The following is a 14,484-nucleotide window of genomic DNA, read 5'->3' as shown; positions in this document are numbered from 1 at the left end:
GGATCTAAGCTCACAGGACATGCAGACCACCAGCTACACTTACCACCTGAGGGAGGGCAAGAGAGCCCAGAGAGGGGGTCCCCGGAGCAGACAGAGGAAAGAAGAAGGAGTTATTGAGCCACAAGCAGCACTGAGATGCCCAAGGCCCAGAAGAGGCACAGGCTCACAGCCTAGGGTACCCCCCATCACTTCTGTTTGCCTAGTGAAGGATGGAGATGACGAAAATGCCTCTTAATGGCAACCTACCATTTGAGGGCAAGGGGCTGCCTGGGGCATGGCCCTTCAGCAGGGCTGCAGTCAGGCTTACAGCACGAAGGGTAGGAAGAGCAGGTGACCTTTTAGCAACGTCTGGTGTGGACATGGCTAGGGGCACATATCTTATTTAGCACATCCTAAATTCCTGTACTTCAGTTGTTCTTATGGCCCTGCATTGGGGTGAGGACCCAGGCAGGTCTCAAGTGGATCAAACTAGAGTAAGGCCAAGTCTAGAAGCCAAGTGGCCTGACTCCCAGGTCTGCTAAAGAAACGTGGGCCAGCAAGCGAGAGGTCTCAGGGAAGGAGGCTGGAGAAAGGGCTGGCCCTCGGACAACCTGGGATGAGTCAGTGAGAGAACATACCCCAGCTCAGCCTCCCCAACTCACATGTCCGTGCAGGTCCGTGTTGAGCAGCATCAGGGCACAGGTAAGCGTGTGGATCCCATCTAAATCAGAGATAGAGGCACCCTCAGTGTGAGCAACCAGCTCTTTCTCAACCACAGCCACCCACTTATCTCTTGCCAGAGCCAGCCTTCAGGCCTTGGAAGAGGCCAGCCACCTGCCAACCGCATGTCGGGGCCCAGGGCCTGGGTGATACTCCATGCTCCAACCCCTCTACAGCATCAGAGCCACTCCCCCGCCCCAGGTCAGGAAACACTCTTCCCTTAGTGGAGGACCTGACCACCCCGGGCCTGTTCTAGCCCAGATTCCTGCCTCCTATGGCCAAACTCACCTTGAATCTCATGCCCAGGAAAGGCTCTGGGTCCTAGGCTATACCCCTTCCAAGGCCCATGTCTCCTCTAATAACCAGCCTAGCCCCCCAGTTCCTGGGACGCAAGTCCACCCATGGGACAAGAGGGTGCCAGACCCAGGACTCCCACCACACCAGCGATCAGCACTGTGACAGGGAACCACAGAGGAGGAGGGCACAGAGGACTGAGTCCAGGGCACAGAGGACCTAGAGGACCTTCAGGCACAGGGAGCGGTGACAGGCCCGACAGTTGGGAGGTGCCTCTTCCAGCAGACAGGCCCCCTGCCACACGCCATCATGCCTTCACTGTTGTTTCTCGAGCAGGACAGAAGTGGCAGGTGGATCAAGGGTAGGAGGAAGCCAGGGCCCAACTGGGGGGCAAGGGCATGGGGTGAGGCGTCAGGGGCGCGGGGTGAGGCGTCAGGGGCGCGGGGTGAGGCGTCAGGGGCGCGGGGTGAGGCGTCAGGGGCGTGGGGTGAGGCGTCAGGGGTGCCAGGTGAGGCGTACCTTCCGAAGTACTGTCATCAGGGTTACACTGGCAGTACCGGCGGGAGAAGTGCGTCAGGACCCGCTCACGCTCCTGCGTCTCCCCCATCAGCGGGAAGGCCTTCAGGAAAGTTCTGGAGGGCGATGCAAGGGTGCTGAGGGCCTCCCAGACCCCTGAGTCGTCTGAATCCTCACTCCAGGTAGGAGCCCCCACCCCCCACACACACCACCCAAGCCTGCCTGAGGGGGCTGAGGCCCCAGAGCCCCAGCATCTGGGCCTAGGAGGAAACCCTGAGCCCCCTGACAGCCTCTGGAGTGTGGAGTCTCAACTCTCATCACCCTCCAGGGCCCTTTTGGAAGGAGACAGGGGGCAGATTGTGAAGAACAGAGGCTGACCAACACGCCAGTGCCAGCCTCCGCCCCACTCCTCACTCCCTCCTCCGCGGCTGGGCCCAGCCCGTCCACACCGCTTCCCTGGAGCGCTCTCCCTCAGCCCTTCCCACCCTTCCCAGATGTGCTACCCCTCACATGATGGCCCCAGGCCCAACCACCCTGGCCGCCTCTATTCTCCCACCCCAAGTCTGAGCCTCCTCTGCTGGACAGCTCTGAGTTCCCCTCAAGGCCAAACATCAAAGGTCACCAGCACTCGTAAGGGTCCCTGGCTGAGAATACCAAAACCAGAGGGGCCAGGAGATGGGCCTGGGGTCCCTCACCTGGGGCCTAGGCACACCCCTCCTTGGGAGGGGAAACAGGAGGCTGAGACAGTTTGGGCCTCTGTCTGTCTTGGGTTCATGAGACTAGCTTGTTCCCAATTTTGCTACAGTTCCCTTGGCTTCTGTTATACCCACTTTGCTCTATCCTCTCTAAAACTACTTCTAAGGCACCCTGGGACCCGTGAGCCCTATTTTGGCCAGTCTTTACCTTCGGAGGTTTCCCAAAGCATGGAAAACTGCAGACCACTCTCTGATTCAATCCCAGTCAGTCAACAGCTATATAAAAACACTCCATCCTCCTGGTCCTCCTTTCTCTGTCTCTCCTGTTCCCTGTTCTCTTCCTTGCATCCAGCCCCTCCCTCTTCTCCTCACACTCCACTAATACCATCCCCCATCCCAACCATAGCCTGTCCTACCTATGAGCCATGAATCCCAGCTGGGGCTCCCCAGCCCAAACACCCCTTCCTTGGGGGTCTTCACCAAGCTCCAACCCAACTCTCAGGCTGTCCCCAGGATCAGCCTCACTGCTGGCCACCCCCTTCTCTCTCTGCATCTTGGCATCACCAGCCCTTCTGCTCTATCCTCTGTGCTTCTCACACCAATCATTCCTCGAGCCCTGTGGCCCAACTTCAGGCCTCATCCTCGCCCACATGATCCTCCTCAGGAGCCTCTGGATCAAAGGCCACCAACACAGTGTTACCACCACTGCCTCCCAAAACCCTGCTTTACAGCCAGCACCTGTTGTGGCTCCCCAGGGCCTGTGCAGTTGAGTCTCAATCTATTGGGCTATATATTCAAGGTCCTCCAGCCCAGCACCCAGGCCTCTGATCGCAAGCCAACCCACCAAACACCTTCCCCACCAGATCATCCAGTGTGAACCTGACTCAGCTCAGGATAGAGCAGCTTGCTAGCCGACAAACACTTCCACTGAGAACAGTGAAAAATGCCAGACAGAATACATCTCTCTTAAGCTATCAGAAAATTGCTGATGCAACAGACACCAATGGGACCAAGATCCCAGAGGGTAGAGAACTCAGGGAGGTGGGCCGATCTGCAGTTCTCCCCAGGGACACTGCTGATTACAGACACAGGGGTGAGGCAGAACAGTCAGTGGCTTCACGGAGCTGGAGAGACTTCAGGGGCTATAAACATGTGGCCAGTTTTACCTGTGAGATATTTGCCAAAGTCTAAAGATGGAAGGGGCAGTATGGTGAAAAGCTAAGCAGAAAGCCTCTCTGAGAAGCAGAGGGGTTTGGTCTTTGCACAGGCTTGCCACATGGAGGAGACAAAATTGTAATTTAGGACCCACCAAAGGGAGAGGCCCCAGTGAACACACCAGGCTCCCAGTGGAAAGCCCTGCAGCCCTGTGATCGGGTTGAACTCTGCTCCGCAGCTCAGCCCTGGATAGACTGGGACTGTACCCGCCCTGTTCTCCTCTAGCTGCCTCAGAAGGTACACCCCCTGGAGGAACACATAATGATCTAGAGATGCTGTAATTTTATGTACAATGTACAGGATCTAATGAAAAATTACTAAGCACACAGAGAAATAGGATAGATGATGGAAAACCAAGAGAAAAACAATAGAACCAGATACAGATGACACAGATACCGTGGTAAGCAGGCAAGGACTTTCAAATATTAGCTGTGAATAATATGTTCCCCAAAAGAGAGGGAAGGATGGAGAAAGCAAGTAAAACCAAATGAAAAGATGAGGACTTCTTCCCCCAGAGAATTGTTGCGGTTGTTCAGTCGCTAAGTCGTGTCCAATTCTTTGTGACCCCATGGACCGCAGCATGCCAGGTTTCCCTGTCCCTCACCAACTCCTGGAGTTTGCCCAACTTCATGTCCATTGAATTGGTGATGGTGTCATATCTTTTTGCCTTTTTATACAGTTCATGGGGTTCTCGAGGCAAGAACACTAGAGTGGCTTGCCATTCCTTCCTCCAATGGACCACATTTTGTCAGACTTTCCACTATGACCCATCCTTCTTGGGTGGCCCTGCAAGGCATGGCTCATAGCTTCATCGAGTTACACAAGCCCCTTCACCATGATAAGGCAGTGATTTAGAACCTACCAAAAAAGTTTTTTAACAAAATATAACCTCTAGATCTGAAAAATAAAACAATAGAAAGTAAAAATTCAATAAATGGGTTTAACAGTATATGAGACACAGAGGAAGAATAAGTGAATTGGAAGCAAGTCAGTGTAAAATATCCCAATGGAAACAGAGAAAATAAAGGGAAAATACGGTTTCTAAAAATATGAGAGACACATGGGAGGTAAACAGATATAACATACATGGACCACCCCTCCCTCGGCTCAGTCTGCCATCCCTAGCTGTGAGGCTCTGGCCTGGGCTCAGGTCCCCTGGCATCAGGCTTCATCCTCCCATTGCCTGCTCTCTGCTCCCTGGGCCTGCACCTGCCCTTCCTGAGGGCTGCTCCCCAGGTCCAAACACCAACAGGACATGAGATCAAATTGACCACGTCCAATGTCATTTTGACCATGTCTCGCTCAGTGATTTTGGGGAACTGGCCCACACTTTCTCCGCTTATAAATGGGACGGTACCACCCACCTCACAGGGGTGTCACTAAGCTGCCATCAGCAGGGTGTGTCTAGGCTATGCCTCCTGAAGGGTCACCTCTGCACTCCCACCTTCACCTTGGCAGTGGCCCCCATGAGCCAGCACTCAGTGAGTCTCTGCACTGTGCTGCTCTCATGGGCCCTTCCCCACAGCCTCCCCAGAGGGCTCAAGAGGGCTTGCCCAAGGCTGCACGGCAAGTCCACACCAGAGCTGGCAGGAGGATCCAGATGTATCGCCTGTGGGCACCACCCAGCCCAGCCACACTGACCTGAGCGCTCGATCCAGAGTCAGGCCCGAGAAGTCAAAAAAGCTGAGGTACTCCCCAGCCACCAGCCTGCTGAACTCGTTGCTGCCAGGAGAGCAGGGGGTGTCCATTAGAAGCAGGGCACAGCAAACAGTGGGAGCACATGGGCAGTGGGCCCCTGGGGACGCTGACCTACCTACCCAGACCTGTCCATCCATCCCTCTGCTGCCTCCCTTGCTGGCCAACTGGACTCTGACAGTTCAACCTTGGGCCAGGGTGTGCTCAGTCCCTCAGTTATATCTAACTCTTTGCAACCCCATGGACTGTAGCCCGCCAAGTTCCTCTGTCCATGGGATTTTCCAGGTAAAAATCCTGGAGTAGGTCTCCATTTCCTTCTCCAGTGGGCCAGGGTGTGAGAGGGTCAATAAGGCTTCCTGGAGGAGCTGATGTCTCAGCAAATACTTTCAGGAAAGTAAGAGTCAGCCAGGTGAAGGGAGTAGAGTATGGGGTGATATACAGTGTCCCCAGTAGAGGACACTGTCCAGAAAGCTACCAGTAGGGCCATGTGGCAGGAGCTGGAGAGCAGGAATGGGGGCAGCAAGAGATGAGGCAGGGATCTGGGGCTGGGCCAAGGCAAGGATCAAGACTTGATTTGGAAGAGTTTGAAGCAGGAGGTGAATGAGAGGGTCAGATCTTCATTTGGAACACTGCCTGCAGAGCGGAGACCTACTGAGAGCTGCAGGAGCTGTCCACAAGAGACGGAAAGGGTGGGAGGAGGGATGTTTCCGAGGCAGAATCCAACAAGACATGGGGAGGGATGGAGTGGGTGTGGGACACGAGTAGCCCCTGGGGTGGTGCCCAGAGCCCAGGACAACAGGTGGGTCTGGAAGCACCTACGTGAGAGTTGTCTGACCCTAACTGGTAGAGTAGGAAGGGGGACAAGCCTGTAGGAAGGGCTCAGACAGGCCAGCAGACCCAGCTCAGAGACCTGAGGAGAGCCCCTCTCAGGGTGGGCTGAAGAGTCAGAAACCTCATGCAGGAGACAGACAGTAGCCACAGCCGTAGGGTGTGGTATCCTGGAGGCCAAGGGAGAGAACGTCAAGACCGGAGTGATGAATTCTCGCCAAAAGAGAGAACATAATTCTACCTCAGTCCAATCAAGCCCCAAGCTCTCTCTCCTGTTTCTTCACCAAACACATGGCCTTACCAAAAGGAGGGGGCCTGGCAACTGTGGTTGGCTCCAAGGGACCTGAGAAACATACTGGCCAAATGTAATCAAAGACCTTATTTGTGTGCTGATTTGAACAAACATTTTTGAGACAACCAGAGCAAATTAAACATAGACTGAATGTTAGAGATACTAAGGAATTTTGTCAGAAACTATGACTATCTAAAAAAAATCCTAGTCAGTTAGAGACACATACTAAACATTTATGGATCATATGATTGAGTCTGAAATATGGTTTAAAATATTCCAGCAAGTGTGAGGGGAAGCTGTGGTGGGAAGAGATCAAACAAGAATAGAAAAATGTTGATAACTTTGAAGCTGAATAAATGGGTACAAGGAGGTTTAAGGTATTACTTTCTCTGCTTTCGTGTGTGCTTGAAATTTTCATCATTGAAAGCTTAATTGAAGGAGAAGAAAGGAGTGGCAGGTTTGTCGAGGCTGTTGAAGGGGAGAGAGTTGAGGCCACCATATTCAAAGAGATCAGGCTGCTACTGACTCTAGCAAGAGGGGCTTATGTAGGGCAGTGGAGGACGGGCAGAAGCCAACCTGGAGAAGCTGAATGTGCAGAAGGGGAGGGGACAGAGGCCACCCAGAGCAGAAGACAGACTTTTGGCTGTGAAGAGGCAGGGGCAGGAAGTAATTTGAGGAAGGATTTTTGTTTCAGATGGGAGAGGGTTAAGCACAATTAAATGCTGATGGGAAAACTCATGAAGACAGAGTGGTTGAAAAGACAGGGGAGGGTGGGGATCAACTTTAATGAAGGAGGAGTCATCAGGTTGGGGGTCTGTAGTCCAGTGGGAGAGGCGAAGGTGAGGGCAACATGATTTCGGGGGAGGCCCAGGCAGGAGCGCTGTGGAGGCTACGGAGGGTGCAGGAGGCGGGAGTGGGGAAAAGCAGGGTGCCCTCAGGACCTCCTGTGGCCCGAGGCCCCGTCAACTCTAACTTGGGCTCTCGAGTCTGGGCTGCCTCTCTCAGCCTGGGAGCAGCCCTCGCTGGAGGCCAGGCCTGCCTCTGTGCAACCTGAAGGCTTATGTGGGTGTAGGGGCCCCTCTGGAGAACAAGGCAAGGAGGACAAGGCAGGCAGATGTGCTGGTGGTCAGACCTCCTCGTGACATACCGATTGACTTAACAGCTGACTGTCCCCCATCCCCCAGGCTAGTTCAACCTGGCTAGGTCCCTTCCCTGAGTCCAAAGACCGGGGCTTGTATGTAGGCAGTCCCCCTCTTCAGCTGGTCCCAACAGACAGTGAGTGGGGCTCAGTGAGGGTCAGGGTCCCCTTGCCCAGCTCCAGGGTCCCAGGCAGTCCCCGTTCAGACCAAGTGTTCCTCCATCCCTGGCCCCGTTAGTTCACCCAGGAGACCCTGCCTGACTGCTCCGTCCTTGATGCCACATGCCACTCCCCCAGCCCCGAGGGGCCCCCCAACCCTACCTCCCTTCCCTAGGAGCAGGGGCCCTTGCCCAGGCAGCCCAGAAAGGAAACAGATTTAGGGCAAGGCCCAGAATGAGGACAGCGGCAGTTCTTGGGGACTGTTGGGAGCCCCCAGCACTAGGCACCCCTGAGGGAAGTCACCACATCACCTTGGGCTGAGGAAGACACGGGTTTGCTTGAGATTGGGGATGTTGATGCAACTCACTTCTTGCCCAGCTGTCGAGCCACGTCGCAGCGCTGAAAGCCCTCCAGGTGGTAGAGCCGGCGTGCCAGCCGGCGGGCAGCCTCACTGACGCCCTGGCCCCCGTTGGCCAGTGCGTCTGTGCTGCCAGACTCCAGCCCCTCTGAGCTGCTCAGCTCTGAGTCCGAGTCCGACAGGCCATCCTTCAGGCTGGGATCGCTGAAGAGGGAAGGTGGGGTGGAGATGAGGGGGTCAGAGACCCTTGGGCAGGGGCTGGAAGGTCTCCCAAGACCAGGGAAAGAAGCCCCACTGCATCAGGACAGAATCAAGTTAGACCTCCAGAAAAACCCTCAGAGGAAACCATTAGACGACCAGCCCCTGACCCCACCCAGGCTGGAAAGACCTGGAAGGGCAGGATGGAACCTCAGGCAGTGGGTGGGAGGTCTGAGTGCCGAGGGCAGGCACAGAGACCTTGCAGAGGGCCGTTCACTCTGGGCCCTGGCTTATCCTGACTCATTTTGCCTCCTCTGTGTTCTCGGCTCCCACCCCGGGCCCTGCCTCACCTGGCCGAGTTCAGCAGCTTGTCTGTGTCCTCCTCCTCCTCCTCCTCCTCCTCCTCATCGTCCTCCTCGTCCCCACGTGGGCCCAGGGGTCCATCTTCATGGAAGCCGTTGGGCACCGCCGTGAGAGACAGGCGGCTCAGGACATTCTCGGAGCGGCTGCCAGAGATGGAGCGCCGCAGGGGGCTGCCAAGCACCCCACCGCCACCGGCTGCTCCCATGTCCCCCTCAGACCCCATGTCCCCAGTGCCCAAGCCCGCGCCTAGCTCAGGGCTGTCCCGGGCCCGCTGCTGGATGAGGGGCGTGAGAGGGGCCTCGAAGCTGACGCAGCTGTCGCTCTCGTCCGTGAGGCTCAGCATGTCCAAGGAGTCCAGGCTGCTGTACTGGGTGCCCCGCAGCAGCTCCGACTCCACAATCTTCTCAAACGTGGCGCTGAAGCCATCGCGCACATCTGGCTCTCCGGGGCCACCCAGCCTGTGGGATGCGCAGACCAGTCACCGTCCTGCCAGATGGCCCCTTACAGGTGCTAGGATGGCACCAATCCACGTCCGGGAGTTCCCTGGGTGTGGGGAGCCGGCAGGGATCGTGTCCTGTTTATTCTCTCAGCCAACCCCTACTGAACACAGGTGCCAGATGCTGGGCTGGGTACTAGGGTACAGCTTGAAAGGACAGGCATGGTCCTGCCCTCCCCCAGTGCCCACCAGGCCTGGCCCCCAGTAGGCATCATTCATCTAAATGAATGAGTGTGAGACTCTCACTCCTGCCTGGCCCAGGAAAGGGGGAGGGGGCTCCTCCTTCCAGGCTCCCCATCACAGCTAGTGTCTCGCTGGGTCACAATTTTGCTGTCCCACAGCCTGCGTGGTTCTTAGCTCGGCTGCCCAGGCCTTGCTTAATGTCACCTCCTCAGAGAGACTGAGGGAGGCAGGCCCAGACCACCCACCACAGGGGCCCTCATTAGTGCCTATCCTCAGGGTGCCCCTTTATCTCCTCCTAGCCCCGCTCAGCCTGTCGCCTTCTGTTTATTCCCCTATTTACACCTGTTTCCCCCACCACACACAAGGCCAGGGAGCAGCCAGCACATAGGAAATCCTCTAAGCCTTGCCGAATGGTGCGCTGGGTGAATGAGCAGATGCCTGTCAGCCTGGAGGCCCACTCCGCTGCCTAAGCCATGCCTTGTGCTGCCCCCCAGAGAGGCTCTTGCACCAGTGGTTTCCTCTGCCTAGAGTGCACTTCCCTCAAGCTGGAGCCTCCCTTCCACATCCCTTTCTCACCCTGACTTCCCTATTTATAACTGGGACCTACTGCCTCCCCCAGTCCCTCTTTCTTCACTTTTTCCAAAGTACTTGCCCCCTTCCAACATACTACGTATCTATTATTTTTTATGATTTATTATCTGTCTCCTCACTAGACTATAAGCTCCGTGAAAGTAGGAGTTTCTGTATATTCTGTTCACTGATGTATCCCCAGAACCTAAAAGAGAGAGACACACATAGATGAAGCGAGGCCTCTTACCCACTGGGGAGATGCGCAAGTAAGCAGGGAAGTCAGGCGAGGAAGAGGACCAAAAGAGATCAAAACAGAGACAAGGAGAGAAAGAGAAGAGAAGAGAAATAAGAGAGACAAGAATGAGGCAGAAAAGAGATACAAACAACACAGAAAACAGAGACAGAATCAGAGAGACAGAGAGTAACAGATAAAGAGAGAGACCGAGAGAGAGGAAGAAAAAGCAAGAGGAAGAAGCAGGCTGAGCCCGGCCCATTTCAGATAAATAAGGGCCCACCATGTGCAAAGAAGCACACCCTGGTTCCCTGGAGGATCCGCCCATGTCCTGCTTATCCCCCAACCCCTGGGGCCTCACAGAGACGGAGTCATATTTGGAGGATGAAGCAGTGCCCCACCCCCTCCAGGCACTCCTTGGACACCGCAGCCCCCACACCATGCCTGAGATGTGATTCCTGCATGCTTCCTGGAGAAATACTGACCTGAGAGTGAAGCTGAGACCACAGCCATCACCCACTCCAGTCCCACAGGAGTTGAGAGGGTAGCCTCATTTAGAAAAGGAAGTAGGGGAAAGTGTCACACTGGGTCACAAGTAGGCTGCCCAGCAGGGGGCGGGGGTGGAAGCTGCCTCTACTGACCTCTGGGAGGACAGGAGGGAAGAGAAGGGCCACTGCCCTGGCCGCCAGAGCAGACACCCCAAATCTGCCCAGCAGCTCTCTCTGACAGGCCCGTATGGGGTCCTAGAACAATAAGGTAGAGTCCTGCCCTTGGGGGCTCATCCCATGTCAGAACCATGAATGGTTCCCCCACATACCCCACCCTTTCATGCACATGAGCACACTTGGAGGGCAGTTTTGATAGGGACTTGAAGACCATTAGACCAGTCTCCAGACTCCCATCTGCCCCACCTTCAGCCAGCCTCCAAAACTATACCACCTAAACACAGACAGCAGTTCCAAGAACCCCAGCCCCCTGCCTGCACCTCATGAGGCCCCACACCACACCAGGTCCTGCCCAGGTGGAAACCCTCATATGGCACGCCCAGTGCATGCAGGCATCTGACCCTGTTTTGGAGACCTAGACACACTCCAGCTAGGAGTGTGTGACTCCAGCCAGGATGCACGTGACACATGCATCCACATGCACACCCAAATGTGCCCCTAATGCACAGGCCAGGTACATCGACAGGCTCACATCTGTCGTGCACGCATCTGTCGTGCACGCATCAGTACACAGGCCAAGCATACACATGCATGTCCCCCACACACGTGCTCACACACCTCTTACACACTTCCTGCCCAGAGCAGGGCCTACAGCAGTGTGTGCATGCTAAGTCCCTTCAGTCGTGCCCGACTCTTTGCAACCCTATGGACCACAGCCCGCCAGCCTCCTCTGTCCATGGAATTCTCAAGGCAAGAATACTGGAGTGGGTTGCCATCCGCTATTCCAAGGGCTCTTCCCCACCCAGGGATTGAACCTGTGTCTCTTATGTTTCCTACACTGGCAGGCTGGTTCTTTACCACTAGCGCCACCAGGGAAGCCCCTGCAGCACACTAAACCTATATGCTTTCTTTTCTCAGCTCACCTTGGGGGCTTCTAAACATTCCCCTGAACCATCCCTACCCTCCTTGTCTAACTGGGACCTCTAAGATGCCAACCCACTCCACCTGCAGCTGGAGATTATAGAAATGGGGCTGTAACTCCAGGAAGTAGGACTTACTCCAGTAAGTAGGAGTTCCTTGTCGAATTCCCGGACAGCACTCAAGGAGGAATAGCTGACAGAGATTAATCTACAAAGCCTACTCTCTTTAGGTCAGTTGTGGAATTGGGAGATTCTCATCTCCAGGAAGCAGAAGGATGGGCCAGATGACCTCCTGCATCAAGGCATTTTGGAACTCTGATCCTCAGCCTGGGTTGGAGGGAGTGTGGCCCTCCAGCTCTACATAGAAGCAGCCTGTGGTGGAAGGGGAGGTGAGGAAAGGATGGGCTCAGAGTTTGGGATGACAGGTGCAAATCATTATATATAGAATGGACAAACAACATCCTGTTGTATAGCACAGAGAACTGCAGTCAATATCTGTAATAAGCAATAATGGAAAAGAAAAAGAAAAGAAAAAAGTTTTTAAACTTTTTAAAAGAAACAGCCCCTGGTGATTAGGGGAACTGAGAGTGGGGACACAACAGGCATGTTGGCCTTTGAAATCTCTCTTATAGCTCTATCCTCCCAAAACAGGGACATCAAATTCCGAGTTCATGTATGAGGAAAAGAAGAATCAGAAAGGCTAAGTGGCAAGGCCCAGGCCATGCAGCACTGGAGCAAATGTGGTGCCCCCATTCCGAGACTCCTACTTACCCCAGTGGAGGATCCTCAGTGTCTGGACAGAGGCTCCTGGAGGCATTGTCCCCCTCGGCCAGACCACCAGCCCTCCAGGGGCTGGGCTCTGTACAGTGTTCCAGAATGTTTGAGTCTGGCCCCAGGGCTAGGCCATTGGTGAGGGAGAGGCCAAGGCTGAGGCCATGGAGGGCCATGTCCAGGCCTTTTGTATGCCCCTCGGTGCCTGCCAGGGTGCCCCTCATTGCATCCCCCAGGTTGGTGTGGCTACTGTTCAGGTCCTCACTGGATGCCATTCCATTCTGGACCCCAGGTTCCTCCTCGGGTTCCAGGCTGGGGTCCCAGGTGGCGCCATCTTCCCCAGGCAGTGCGGACAGAAGCGTATCCTCATCCATGGCAGCCACTGCCTCTCCCCCCGCTGGCTGCTCTAAGGACTCCTTTAGACCTGGCAGCAGATGGAGAGAGAACGGGGTGGATCAGAAAGAACAGGTGCTGGGAGTTCAACGCCCAGTAGAACCAGCACCAGGCAGCCTGTCTGAGGACAAAGAGGTGGGCCCAGATGATCTTCCCAGGACGTCTTAGCTAGAGTCTTGGAGGAGTCTGAGTCTCACTGCCTTGCTCAGGCCAGCCCCACTCACCTCTCCCCTGACCCCCAGCCACCACTGTGCCCCAATCCTACCTTCCCTGTTACCTCTTATGCATCTCTGCCGAGTCCTTCAGAATTCACCAAAACCTCTAAGGGAGATCTGGGCTGGGCAGGACTAGGGAAATGTCCAAGACTCCTCCAAGACCACTTCCTTCCTGCTGGTGAGTGAGGGAACAAAACCCCAGGCCAACAGCAGGCAGCCACTTTGCCTCTTTCCATGTTCCCTCACCCTGGCTCCAGGATCCAGAGAAGTGGTGCATGGAGAGCTCTGGATTACGGTCTGCCTTTACAGGGAGAGTTAAGGAGGCAAGGACGTCAATCAGAACAGAGGCCACCCCAGAGAAGCCAAAGCGAGGCCCGGAGGAGGCTATCCTGAGGCGCAGAACGAGGTGCTGTCCAGGGTGCTGAGCGGAGGCGGCGCCACCCGGGAGACTCAACCGAGATCGGGGCTTCCTCCACCACGCAGTGCCCAACACTCTGGCTGTGCCAGAGGGAACTGGAGAGGGGGCGGCGGGGGGCGCTTGGGTTCCCTTCGACACTTGGTCCCCAGAGCTCACCCAGACTTAAGAGGGACTCGTGAGGAGGCTGCCATGGGGCCCTCCAGGGGAGCCCAACTCACTGTGTGACCTCGTGAGGGTCCAGGTTGGAACCCCTCACTGCTCCCGCCAAGCCAACACCCCCTTCCCTCTGCCTGCTCTGGGTCTGTTTCTCCTCCGTAAAACGAGGAGACTCATTTTACCTGCCACCTCCACCCCATCCCTTTCTAAACACATCAGAACCAGTTCAGTTTCCCAGAGGCCTCCTGCCCAATCTCAGGTGGGAGGGCAGAGTGATGAGCTGTGTGCCTCGGCCCTCTCTGTCTGTGGCCATTTCTGCCCCACCCCACCCCCAGTGACCTCTGCCAGCAAGGACACAGACCAGTCCTTCCCAAGAACTCCCTTCCACCTCTCTTCAGGCCTCAGCTTCCCCCAGCACCCCCACTCTCCTCTGGAGAAGAGGTGCTGGGGGTTCAGGAAAGGCTGGTGGAGGAGAATGACTGGTCAGCCTTCTGAGCTGCAGAACAAGCTGCGGGTACAGCAACAGGGATTTAAGGGAGGCCCACACTACCTACACTCACCTGGTCATCACCTGGAGGAATTTGTTAAATACAGGCCCTCCCCCAGGCCTCCTGAATCAGAGTCTCTGGAGAATGGGTATAGTGACCTGTGACTCTTATCATATGGCAAGTTTGGGAAACACTGTGTTGGACTCCAGGAGAAACTTCCTGCATAGAGATGAGCCCGGAGAAGAATGTGAGTCTACTCTGGGGGCTCCTGAGCAATTGGAGGGAGGTTTGTCACCACAGGACCACTTAAGGCTCATGTGCTCCTTGGTTTTCAAACACGGAGCAGAAGAGAGCAGGAGTGATGGGGGATCTGGGCCTTCAGCCCACCCACCCCTGAGTGTCGCCTCCTAGAGTTTTGAAGACTGTATGAGCAGAAGATTTTTACTCTAAAAAAAGAAAACTTCCACAGACTTAAAAAAAAAAAAAAAAGTGACAAGCCAGGCCCCAGACTATCTGGGCCCTGATCC

At 55.4% G+C, this 14,484-nt stretch overlaps 1 protein-coding gene across 1 annotated transcript in view; it reads right to left on the bottom strand.

Moving 5' to 3' along the window:
• PSD2 (pleckstrin and Sec7 domain containing 2) overlaps positions 1–12,661 on the bottom strand; it is a 37,006-nt gene extending 24,345 nt beyond the window's left edge. Inside the window, exons 1-6 of the mRNA XM_068979840.1 lie at positions 12,288–12,661; positions 8,438–8,908; positions 7,899–8,093; positions 5,061–5,141; positions 1,513–1,625; positions 642–700 (exon numbers count right to left, since the gene is read on the bottom strand). Coding sequence (XP_068835941.1) covers positions 642–700; positions 1,513–1,625; positions 5,061–5,141; positions 7,899–8,093; positions 8,438–8,908; positions 12,288–12,661 — 1,293 coding nt within the window. The remainder of the gene's footprint in view (positions 1–641; positions 701–1,512; positions 1,626–5,060; positions 5,142–7,898; positions 8,094–8,437; positions 8,909–12,287) is intronic.
• Between the last annotated feature and the right edge of the window lie 1,823 nt (positions 12,662–14,484).

This window comes from Capricornis sumatraensis, chromosome 9, assembly GCF_032405125.1.
Source record: "Capricornis sumatraensis isolate serow.1 chromosome 9, serow.2, whole genome shotgun sequence".
NCBI classification, from domain to species: Eukaryota; Metazoa; Chordata; class Mammalia; order Artiodactyla; family Bovidae; genus Capricornis; species Capricornis sumatraensis.
Note: the sequence above shows the minus strand (reverse complement) of the source record. Positions and strands in the feature narration are given on the sequence as shown.